Genomic DNA, 12,817 nt, shown 5'->3' on the forward strand with positions numbered 1-12,817 from the left:
TAAAAAGTTTATGGAGTAGCCTTTGCGTATCTGATGTTTCCGATGTCAGCAAAGTAATTAGACACAAAAGAATATGATCTCCAAAAATACGTATTTCATTCAATCTCTTCATTCTAATAGTAAATAGAAGATATGGACTTCCAAGATTATGGAAGAATCCCATAAATAATTTCATTACAGAAGAGCTCTTATCTGATGCAGCTACAAATAAATACTTACATTTCTCAAACAACTGCTGAGAAATCAATCCTCTCTAGATGCAAAACTTTCATAGCATATTTATTAAACTTTGGAAGAGTTTCAAATGTATCTGTAAACTGGTCATGCTTCAAAGTACAATGTAATAACTCAATTGCTGGTGTGAAAATTCAGGCTGACCAAAAACTACACCTAACAAAAATAATCGAAAGTTAGCCAGGCTCAGTTAGATGACTCAGCAGCTGCTGATGCCGCTTTCGCTTTGGATTTCGTTTTCAGCTTCTTGGCATCCAAAGCAGCCAAGCCCGTGCCTAATCCAACCGGAGCCTGATCTTGCTGACCAGACTTGGTATCATGACCTTCTGAACTTAAAACTCCGTTCGAGGTTTGGTTGGTTTCTTTCTTCCCTCCATTTGCGGCCTCGTTTACAGCACCATCAGATGGTGGTGGTGGTGGCGGTCCGGATGGTGAAGCCTGTGCAGGACTACCATGCCTGCGCACTAAAAGAGCCTTTGCTGCTGCTTTCTTCTTTGCTCTTTCATCCAAACCCCTCGCCCCAGGAAAGCTTTCACCAACCCCAACACCATTGAAAGCTTTCTTTCCAGCAACATTAGCATTACTAGAACTCCCAGCAACTGCAGCAGCTTGAAATGCTTGTAGCAGGTCTGGATGGGCCTGGCACACATAAAGTTTCAGCATAATCATAATAAATGCTCGTGTAATCTCAATAACTGGCAGAATACATGATGATTGATGAATATGTAACCAAGAAAATTCTCCTACATTTTATATTGAGTTTTTTTTTTATAAAAGCACATCAGGCGTTATATATTGTGCATTATCTTTTGCTTCCTAGAATTCTAGTAGAGAATGTTCAGATTTACAAGATACATCGATCTTTACATAGATTTGCTTACAAGTTCAATAATAGGATCTTATCTTTCTTATCCAAAAAAACTCAAAGCAAAAGAATATCTATCCAGTTGATTTTTTTAGTAGGAAGTTAAAAGTAGATTTTCTCTTTTGACAAAATTAAAATGAATACTTGTTTCATCTTAATCTTTGTAGAAAGTGACATGAACACTGAGAAAGGATGATGTGTACCTTAATTATATCAATAGCCTTCTGAGCCGAAGTTGGATTCAAAGCCTGTCCTTTCTGCTTTTGTGCATTCACCTTCAATTGAAACAATATTTTATGTTATCTTGAAAGGTAAGGATATCTATTCAACTAATAGAAACAAATAAAAGTAAATGACTTCTTGAATAAATAGATTAGAGTATTACTTGCAGTTCACGCATCTTGAAAGTTTTCATCCAGTTCTGAGAATCCTTCGTACGAGAATCGTCCTCACCAAGTTGTTTGAGAAGAATATCATATGTTTTCTTTTCGTGCTGCATATCAAAGATCAAGAATATTAAGGGTTGTTCCATACATCATAAGTTCCTACAGATATAAATCTCTGGCAGTTGGCGTTTACCTGGTGAGAAAGCTTAAAGGCTCCCATACAGTTGAATGCAATTGCCAAAGCGTGATAACACACTGCAGTTTGAATATGTTCCTCTCCTAGCAGTCTTTCATTCTTTTTCAGTGCCTCTTGCAAGTACCTAAGGGCCGTATCCATCTTCCCGATATCTTGGTACATCATGGCGACATTTATGAAAGTAGCAGCAACATCAGGGTGATCTGGGCCAGAAGATAAACCTAAAAGAAGTAATGCCCGTGACATATGACGCAATGCAAGTTCTGTCTGGTTAAGACCATGGTAGAAGAGAGCCATGTTCCCATAACTGCAGAAAACACAATGCTTTAGCATACATAAGATCAAACTAATACTAGAGAGACTTTCAAAGATGCCATTGCAGAAAAATAGTCAATAGACCCACATGAAAAAAACAGCCCCCAATGTGGAACTTTTTTTTTGTCACTCGTCAGTGTAAATCAATATATGACATTACTATGAATGAAATCAAGCCAAGATATTAGGCACCGACAATAAAACTAGAGCACAAAAAAATATGAAAGGAACAGGGAGAATGATTTGTGCCTGTGAGCAGTATCAGGGTGGTCCAATCCGAGGCAGCGTTCATTTATTATAAGTTCCTTGTGCTGTTGCATTATCGCTCCAGCCATGTCTCCAGCGTGATACAAGACCATAGCCAAGTACCTGAAGACAGAGGTGTGCAGTAGATTAATAAACTTATAAGCCTTGAAGTCAGCTATTATAAACCCTTCCAGTACCATGCAGAATACTCGTGACAGGTACAACATTAATCATGAAATCAAGAAATAAGTTTTAAGTTAACTACCTGCAACAGTTTGCAACCTCTCGATGCATTGGACCAGTAACCTGCAATTTGTTTGTCATTTTAAATTGTTCATACATTCTAAGAAAGAACATGGAAAGAATAATATAGAATATATCACACCTGCTGAAGAATTGTGAAAGCTTCTGAAAATAGAACATATGCCTCACTAAGCATTCCCTGAGAAAGCAATGAAGCATCATTATATTATTTTATCAAAATATAATGAACAAAAGTTCTTAATCAAAAATAAACATCCATAATAGCATTTCAATCAGATAAAAAAGGAGAAACATTGTACTAGCATACTTCACAATCCATAAAAGATAAGCCCATAAATATGAATTATAGATTATTCTGAGTAACCACATTTCATAGGGACCTCAACAGCAAAGATGAATGCATCTTATAAGCACATCCATATGAATTTGAGATAATTGCATTGAGCATAAAATTCAGTTGTCCAAATAAGAAAGCTTAGTAGAAATGTAGCATACCTCTGCTAGTTGAACTTTGCCAGTTTCAACGAGATCTTTAGCTTCTGAACAGATTGGAATAGAATGTTTTACCACTGGTTGCACATTCAGTATATCTGAAACTTGGAAAGGTGTGGCAGCACTAAAATCATACTTGCGAGCAGCAATGGTCATTCCAACCTGATCACAGAGGTAAAATATGTATCGATGCAAACACCAAAACACATAAGGAAGCCAGCAACAGTTCTTTTGTCAATTGAATGCCAAATTCTGGCATTAAGAGATGACATAGAAATAGCAACTCAACAGAGAGGTATACAATATGAAAATAAAATTCCTCCCACTACATAGAATAGCCTGTTAATCCTGGTTGTTTCCTTATCTTAGACAGGCTAACAAGGAAAAAACCACCCAAATACTCAGCCATCTATATGCCCACAATAACAATAGCAATTTTTGAAACCAATAAACCAGAGTGCTTGATCATTTTTTCAACCACATATTACAATAGTAAGCTAAAATTACATCTAAGGATACTAATTTAAATTTTACAATGGATGTCCAAGATAGTAGTAATAGATTTCAGAGTTTATTCAACAAAAGATTACCTTTTGGCAAAGATTTCGTATTACTGAAATTTTCTTCACCTGGTTCCTTGCATCCTCCGGCAACTCAAACTGCAGAAGATATAGTACAATAAAATACACACATATACATAGGGGTGCAATGTTAATACGAAATTGTGTTGACATTGTCTTGTCATGTCTTCGTGTTGATATATTTAATACACTATGTTGACATTGAGTTCCAAAGTCCTAAATTTGATCATTGTTATTATCGTTTTAATATTAAAAAATGAAAAACGAAATTATACATGACAATTTATAGACCATTAGATCTCTAGAATCCTATGGTCTTAAATTAGTTGTAATTAGCAATTGATCACACCTCTATAAATATTTACCAATATAGAAAATAAGTGGAGTCAAATTAAATAACAAGAAACCTGGTATTTGAGTTTTGCAAATTCCTGAATATCAGCCCACAAACTTTCTGTGGTAAAGCTCAAATACAAGGACTGCTTCTTTTTCACATAGCTTCCACTTTTTGACTTAGCTTGTGCTTTTGAAGATTTTCCTGAAGCATGATGGCCTGATTGACCCTGTAAAATATATAGTACAGATGTTGGAAACTAAAAGCAACCTGGCACCAAATTTAATAAGTATAGTAAAGATTCATTTTGTTCAACATCAGAATGAAACTTCGGTATGATGAGAAAGGCCTTCTCCTGCCTCAGTTCATCTTGTTTACAAAATCTCAATCCGATGCAACATCATTTTTTGCGTTTGCAATTCAATTGAAACTAACATGAAACTGTAAAATAAAGCAAAAGGCCAAAGAAGAAGAAAGATTGTAATCTTCAGCAAGATATACAATATGAATCAATAAACCACATTCATACCTTTTTGTGGCTTTTAGTGTGCACACTGTTTGCAACACCTTTGGCAGAAACAACCTGAACCATTCCAGCAAAACAGTTGAGAAAATGTGAGATTGCATGCGCAATATCGTGATCTTCTGTGTCTCTTAAGGCATCCTGAATACAAAAGTGGAAAGCAACTTAGTTTAATACTTAAAAAATTGTAAATAATATGGAAGATAGTTTTATCTGACAATCATATAAGTTATAACTTGAAACACACAAAAAAGAGTGGCACACTGCAATGTATTCAAGTAGAAAGACCAAGAACTAGCAAAACTAACTGGGAGTAGCATCTTCAACTAGAAAAAAGAATCGCATACTACCATGTATGCATGTTATCGGCACAGCATGCAGGATCTCCACAAAACACCAGAAGTATTAGTCTAGCAAGTTCCGTTGCATTTATATTTCATTAATAACTCATATGATCATCTCTCTCAAGAATATCAATATTACAGCATCAGAAGATATAAAGGCACAAATCAACCAATGTATGTGTCATTTTCATAGTTGAGCCAACAATTCTACGGACCAACATCTAGCATTCAAATATTTTTTAGTATTTATCCAAAACTGATTTTCGTATTATCAATAACAGTTCCTCACAAAAAGCTAGTGTTCAAACATTTTAAAGTTTACTTTCAGCAATTGGATAATCGACAAGTAACAGCCAAATTATATGCCATCTAAAAAACATGAATTATCTCACAAATTGTTAGTCACCTTGATAACATGCTTAGCAGATCTGATGACAATCTCATTGGAACAAAGATCCCACAAATGAGGCATGTGTCTAGTCCCTTCAGCTACCTGTAAATTAAAGCATAGGCTCGTTACAAGTTTGATTATAAAAGCCTATTAAGTTTGGTAAACGCATGAGGTCCAGTTTCAGCTACAGACATTAAGGATACATGTGGATTACAAATAATTACAAGTTTGGCCATACCTTTCCGATATACCGAACATTAATGCCATGTGCATGAAGTGCTTCAGTCAAAGTTTGTCCATCCATAGGTGAAACTTCAAGGGTGCAAAGATCATGTATGAATTTAGGCAAGGCAACCTCTTTAAGATATAAACTTGCTTTCCGCACATTTTCCTCATCTGCAGCTATCTCCTGGAATGGTACACATATTAACAAAGTTGAAAATGTGCAGAGTGGAAGGTTTAAAGGATCAATAAGTTACCTCAGGATTCCCAGCTAGCTTAAATTCAGTAAAGACATTAGGGTTGAACAGTATGTCCTTGGTTGCATCTTTTTTATTGGAGTGGCAACCACAATCTTGAATATTATGCTTTACACCATCTTCGGTATCCTGTGAAAAAATGATCATAAGTTTTAAGGTTTAGACACAAATAAGTATGCAAACCAGGAAGATTGTTAAGCTCGAAGTAACTCATTAAGCAGACATGTGAAAGCAACAAGTGGTAGTATGATCCACTAGTTCATGAAGAAAAGATTATCCCAATCATTGTTGTGGTGGATAATATCAGGACCATCTTAGTCAACATAATCTAAAGGAAAAAGAAATACTTTAAGAAAAGCTAAATTAGTGGAGTAACAACACAACCAAAATACAGGCTGCTTATCTGTGGTATAGATGCTAATCTATACACATCCAAAATAGAGGCAAGCAATGCCAATTTAGTGATGATTAACATATCCTCAACAACGAATACTGGTGGTGTAATAGCATGTAAAATGCTTGAGTTCATAAGGAATTATTGTATGAAGAGCCAAGAGGGTACAAGTCCCATTTGTAAAAGCTATATTTCAGTCAAAGCATCTAGAAGATAATTTTTCACAGTGATCACCTGTAACTGTACATCACTTGGCACTGATAATGCATTTTCCTCAGATTTCAAAGAGTCTTCTTCATTGTTGGCACCCAAAGAATCTGAAGTGACAGTATTCTCTTCATGTGATTCACATCCAGAGCTTAATTTATCACCTGCCTCAGCCTTTTCATGCAAAAAGGAACAAGAAATACTATGAGAATGCAAAATATTCAAAACAATTTTGACACTGATACTAGAGTGGAAATACAAGTCTTACATGGCAAAAGGCAGTTATAAGTTCTTGCCTCAAAATACAAAATCTGGAATCAGGGCTGCTGTAGTTTGCATCACGAGGAGTGACCCTCATCAAATCTAGAAGATAGTGCCTGCCATAGTACGGCGTAACAGCATGAAAATACAAACAGCTCAAAACAAAGAATTAAAATGCAAATAAAATTTGTTTCACAAATTCTACAGACACGTGATACTTAATGAGGGCCAGAAACTGAGGGCTGATGGAACACTTTTTGCCTCTAACCAACATATCTACTAATTCAAACACGAAAGCAGGATGGAGTATTTAAAGACTGTCTGCTTGAGGAAACTTTCATTACTAGTGAGGGCTGATAACAGAATTCACTAACCAATTTGAATTTAGTGTTACCTGTCATCGCTGCCAACAATGCCCTTACACTCAACCGGAGCAGCTAGCTTGACAGCATTACCAGATCCGTCAAGCACAGTGTGCTCCTTTAGATGAAGGCGTTTAGAAGCTTCCAGTACCTGAAAGACAATTTCAAATAAAGTACTACCCCAGGACCTTGTGAATTTTCCCAACATCTGTTGGTAGTATTAGGAATTTGAGACCCTTAACAGTGAAAAGGCCCCTTGATAACAAGGTAGAGACATCAAACTATCAACTAGAAATATGCCATAAGTAAAAGCCATTTGAAATTCATTGGCTACTGATACGGAACTTATCAAGTCCCTGAATAAGGGGAAAACAGTGAAGTTAGACCACCTCACATTAGAAAGAAGGTAAAACAGATAAAGCACACATGTGTAACCCTGAGAAGTTTCAAATATGGATAATAATAATAATAATAATAATAATTATTATTATTATTATTATTATTATCCTGTAAATAATTAACAAAGCTGAGAAAGCTACACATGCATTTAATAACATCTATGGAATATATATAAATATTCACAGGGTTGAGTGCTTTTTGGAGTGTTCGAAAGTCATATTTTCTAATGATTTCTTTTGCAGGGGTATTTTTGGAGAAGGATATGATATTAACTTATAGGTTTAGCACATTCAGATTAATAAACCAATCTCAATAGACAAAGTAAAAGTGCAGCTCATGTCTACCTTGGTATGAAAATCTTCGCTCCAGCAAATTTTCTTGCCATTGTCAACAGAACCATATAGAAGGGAGTCTGATTTATCACCTTGGAGGATTCCAGGCAACACACTCTGGCAAGGTGAGTGAAATCATAAGCAAAAAGTAAAATCACAGTTCACGGACAATACTGACACAGAAGTATGAAGCGGCTGATTCCTCATAAGGTTCAACTGGTGTGTTTAACAAATAGCACATAAGATGAAGAAACATGAACGTCTTAGCACCGCACCTGAGCTACCACCCTGTGACCTCTGTAATCAATTATGGCCATAGCAAGATTGTATAATCCAGAAACATCAGCTTCCTGGAAGGCCTTTGTGCCTTTTAAATCATTATTAGCACTTGCATATGTGGCTTGCTCACTTTCAGGCAACTGTGCCTCTGCAGGCACATCGGGGGATGTCTGAGTGCCATTTACAGTTCCTGCAAGTGGAACAGAAGATCCACTCAAGCCTGCCTGTGACAAAATTTCCTCATTTTGATCAGAAGAGTTCTGCGAGGGGGATGTGCTTTCAACTTTAGGGAGCTCTTCTGATGCCCGCCTTTGGGCCAACTGCTCAAGATCCGCATCAACAGCAAAACTGAAGAATATGTTGTTATGGACATACCTGAAAACAAATAACAAACAAACATTAGATTAGCACACCATACGCTAAGTTATTACAAACATGTAGGTAGCTGAGAGGGCAGAAAAAATGAAATGTGGAAAGGTGAAAGTTACAAAAGATAATTTCAAAAACATGTTCTGAAGAAGGCAAACATAAAGGGGATCCACCAAGTATAGGTAAAGGAAACAAAACAGCATGCAAACATAAAGGTCAGCTGAGCCATAACAAAAGATCCCTGTTGATACTCAAACTTTTGATTCATTTGGTTACACTATCAATCAAAATTTCAAAATAGTAGCAAATGTCAATGATTAGCCACAAAGCCTAGAGAACTAGAATCATGTATCAAAAGGTAAAGCGGGAAGAACAGGCTGCATGACTTCATAATAGCGAATAAATTGGAAGTACACTCAAATTATAAAATTGAAAATTGTACTCCATATATTGGCTAACTGACATGTGAAAGCATTCTGGATCTGTTGGATTAATGGGTGGGATGCATCTGCTAATCACTCCAATAGCACCGCTAGTTGCAGCATCGACAAAATCAGTAGTAACTTTGTAAAGAGCTCTATCTCTTAGTATCCTGCAATATAAGGATAACAAGTAAGATGATACTTTATGATGGGTTAGTAGGTTTACACAGACTGACAGACGACACTCATGACTGGCAAATGATGTATAACGATATAAAAAGGTAGACCTTTCCTGATGGGTAGCATGTGGGAATTCCCGGCAAGCCTGTAACTCTTCATTCCAATCTCTTTGCATGCCAATCAATTCACTTCCAAAAGAAAGCGTCAGAGAGTTTTCCGCTCTAGCTGCATCACGTTTGTGTTCTGAAATTAAAAGCATCCATGACACAGTTATCAATACAAGATAAATAAGGATGCAAGGAAATAAGGAGAAGAATGATCATTTGCAGAAAATGCAGCACCTCACAAACTCAAGCATATGACGGCATCTAATCTGCTACTCATGAGCCATAACTTTCATAGATTGTGGTAAGGTATCATTTGTACTAACCTGGGAGAGGATACAGACCAAGCCACGTATTTGGTGGCAACAGAGATTGAACATTTTCAAAGGGATGTGCTGAGGCCTTTCTCTCCAAAATTTCCCGGAAAGCTTCGTAACAAACAGCAGCATGAGTGATTTATAATAACCAAGAAAATTATGACATTTGCAAGCAAATATAATAATCTAGTTAGATACCATATAATCTTTTTACCTTTTTTGAACTTAGGACTAATCTTTTGCAGAAGACCAACAAGCGTTGTTGCTTCTGTTGCAGCTTTGTTTGGCCTTGGGTCGAGAATATTCCCAGCGCTGGAGTTAACATAGAAAGTTTTTGTTGTTCCTGTGACGCAATATTTATTTCCTTCCAGTGTTGCCACATCCAAATAAATCAAGTCGCCTGAAAGCCTGGCATAATCAGTGTAGAAAGTTAGAAGTAATCAACCAACATATAAAGCAATATAATCAAGGTACAGAACGTGAAGGTTAGGCTATGTAATACAGAAAATTGAGTCATAAATATATGAAAATTATTTGGAGTGAGTACAACCTTCTGTAGCTTGGAGGTGGATTAAACGAAGAGAATACAATGCTTTCAACACATTTGATCTCCTTGGAAGGAGATGACAGCAAACTATTGAGTGAACTGGTAACGTTCTCCATAAAACCCAAGTTATCAAGTTCTGGCACTTCAGCTTTCACAGCATCTATATGTAAAAATAGGTGAAACAAGTTACATACCTGCTCCAAAGCAGAATTCGCATTTACATATCATATACTTTAGATACTTTGAAATATTAAGCATATGAAAGAAAAAAGGTACTGCAAGAGCAGATATCTTGAAACAAATAACAAACCTGCTTTATTATTAGCTGCATTTTGACCAGTTTCGTGTTGTAATGCAAGTGATGTCGATAATGAAGAATGCAAGGTCAAAAGAGAAAGTAGCTCCCTTGTTCGATGAACATGAGCTCTGATGGATCGATCATCATATAATGCTACAAAGGGAAAGGCACAAAAACACATGTATTTCAAGAGTTAGTCCCTCTTAATAACATTTTCATGACATGACTTCATAATGCAGTACCAAGCAAGAAACTCTATAATCATGACATGTTTCCAAAACAAATCACTATTTGAGTATTTACTCGCAACAGCTGACTAAAGTGTGTTAAACATACCAGCAACCATTTCCAAGAAGCAGCTCCCAGAAGTAATGTCTGCAACCTCAGAGATCTCATTGTAATCTTCAAGATGGTGAGCGGAACCTTCTTTTGTGTGCAGTAACAAGTCATAGCAAGTCATAAAACATGTCTCTGGGGCATCAAGAAGAAACTGCCTAACATCCATTACAGAATCTCCTGGACTTAACTATAAAAGCCAAATGATTGAATCAATGAAACACAGAAACAGGAATTCAAATAAAGAACAAAGTAGTAAAAGATTTCCATATCATATGATTGATGAGTAGTAATATTCCAGTGGTGCAGTATAGAAGGAAAATCATTTGGACTTAGTACAACCTTTTGAATCAGCTATGAATTCAACTTACTTGCAACTCGAGCTTCTCTCCTCCTTGTGTTCTCACAGGAACAGGATATAAATGAACCTCAGCTGCCATGGATGGATAAATAGTCATTTAGTATAAGCTGACATGTAGTAGATGCATAAAATGTTAATCTATGTATATTCTTTATGTGTGTACTTGTAAATTTGCATAATCAAAATTAACTGCAAGGAGCATTCTCATCTAGACAAGAAAACGAAAAGGAAACAACAAATATCAAACAGACCATTCTACCAAAGCCAACTAGAGGTATAAGTATTATGTCCAACAGTTGGCAGAAAATACATTAAAAAATGCAACGAACACGAATAAAGAAAGGTCAGATAGTACAAGATAAGACCTCAGAATCTCAAATAACAGCCGATTATATACCACAAGAAAACAGACAAAGGAAAAAGAAGCTTCTTGAAGATGTTATGTTCATCATGACAAAAACTGAAAGTCTTTCCTCAGCAATGTTTATTTTTTGAGTTAGGCAGAAGAACTTGCACCTTTTAAACATGGTGCTACTTTTCAGAATACTATGTTTATCTCCTAATCAAAATGAGACTTCCAAGCTTTACAAAACTCACTAACAGTCCACCAAGAAATAATCTAGTATGAGATTATTGTTGAAAGGAATAAATGAAACAACAGTCTGCAACTGCTGATTTAAAAACCAGAATAAAGGTCCTACCCTGCTTCCCTTGAGGCTGCTCTGATGCACCATCTACTTCCTTCACCTCCGGATTTGCTTCAATTGTTTCACTCAAGCTTTTACCTCCATTAGCCTCTAAAGCAGTGGAGCTATTATCTAAGGGAGCATCAGAAGAGACAGGCAGTTCTGTTGGATTCACAGCACTTTGCTGCGACCCTTTACGGTTCTTTCCCTTATTCGACTTTCCCGCCATCTTTGACCCTTACAAAAGGAAATAAACACTAGTAATTAGTAAAGGAAAACCGACAACGATTTATCATATTCCCAAAACACAGAAACATGTAGCAAGCTCATAGAAGACAAAAAAAATGGGGTATTTCTTCTACAGCAGGGTATAATTATACATGGCCATTCTCGTAGGGTTTTCTCATCCATGCATACAACAGTAACCAAACCTTGAAACATTCTCACTTTGCATAGGGGTCGCAGTCAAAGCACAAAGAAAATGATTTAAGTTCTCAATGGTGGTCATGGGCAACGGCACCATTTTGAGATGAGTACTGAGTCAAATAGACGAAATCAAGATAATAACACTGACAAAAAAAAAAGCAAAAAGGCTGTGTAAAAGCTAGCAAAACACGGAGCACAGACTTCAGTCTAAACCCAAACACCCAAAATGTAACGCATTAATAATTGTATATGCATAAAAGGGGAATCGGAGAAATCTGAAAATTACCGAACGGAGGCGAGAATCGAATTGGCTGAGATTGCAAAGTAGTGAAGTGGGGTTTTGGTTGGTGGCTGAGGTTTTGTAAAATTAGGGGAGAGTGAGGTAGCTGGAGTTTGTGAGAGATACTAGGACGGCGGATTGTTAATTTCTTCAGACAAATTTATACTACTGTATTTTTTTATTTTCTGTTTATTAATTAATACTCCTACTTCCAGAGCTTTTTCCTCTATGCATACTTTAATACTACCTGTATCTGTACGTAGCAAGTGATGCTGCTATAAATATAATAATACTCCTTGTATTCTTTGAAGGACTGAGAAAAAATACCGAAATATCGAAATATCGGCCTTATCGTATCGAAAAAATATCGAAAATATCGAATTTTCGGTATACCGTGACTTTCGGTACGGTATGATATCTTATCGAAAGATTCCGGTAAGGTAACGGTATGAATTTTCAAATACCGCGGTATACCGCTACATACCGAAATTCGGTATATACCATAAATTAAGGTATATACCGTAAACTAAGGTATATACCACAAAAATATAAACACAATTATATATAAAAAAATATTTTTTATATATTTTTAAATTATAAAATCTAT

General features: G+C 36.2%; 1 protein-coding gene across 1 annotated transcript; it reads right to left on the minus strand.

Annotated features, from left to right (window-relative positions):
• Positions 1-74: 74 nt before the first annotated feature.
• On the minus strand, positions 75-12,359 carry LOC125220287 (clustered mitochondria protein-like). The gene is made up of 29 exons (XM_048122444.1): positions 12,217-12,359; positions 11,520-11,741; positions 10,829-10,890; positions 10,458-10,647; positions 10,134-10,274; positions 9,827-9,983; positions 9,491-9,684; positions 9,286-9,387; positions 8,963-9,098; positions 8,717-8,845; positions 7,881-8,259; positions 7,618-7,722; positions 6,907-7,025; positions 6,520-6,628; positions 6,279-6,425; positions 5,651-5,779; positions 5,410-5,580; positions 5,187-5,273; positions 4,443-4,577; positions 3,987-4,142; positions 3,589-3,657; positions 3,002-3,160; positions 2,628-2,684; positions 2,508-2,548; positions 2,246-2,365; positions 1,679-1,988; positions 1,485-1,592; positions 1,303-1,374; positions 75-873 (listed from the first exon to the last, which is right to left on the minus strand). The coding sequence occupies exons 2-29, from the start codon at positions 11,731-11,733 to the stop codon at positions 421-423; spliced, it is 4,251 nt and encodes a 1,416-aa protein (XP_047978401.1). The 5' UTR covers positions 11,734-11,741; positions 12,217-12,359; the 3' UTR covers positions 75-420.
• Positions 12,360-12,817: the final 458 nt, after the last annotated feature.

The sequence above is a fragment of the Salvia hispanica genome, chromosome 4 (genome assembly GCF_023119035.1).
Source record: "Salvia hispanica cultivar TCC Black 2014 chromosome 4, UniMelb_Shisp_WGS_1.0, whole genome shotgun sequence".
NCBI classification, from domain to species: Eukaryota; Viridiplantae; Streptophyta; class Magnoliopsida; order Lamiales; family Lamiaceae; genus Salvia; species Salvia hispanica.

Excerpts from the sequence above, each read along its gene's own strand:
- LOC125220287 (XM_048122444.1), bottom strand. The coding sequence starts at position 11,733 with ATGGCGGGAAAGTCGAATAAGGGAAAGAACCGTAAAGGGTCGCAGCAA. Across the intron at positions 8,846-8,962 it reads CATGCTACCCATCAGGAAAG|GATACTAAGAGATAGAGCTC; the intron begins GTCTACCTTTTT and ends CTTATATTGCAG. Across the intron at positions 8,260-8,716 it reads GATCCAGAATGCTTTCACAT|GTATGTCCATAACAACATAT; the intron begins GTCAGTTAGCCA and ends ATTTGTTTTCAG.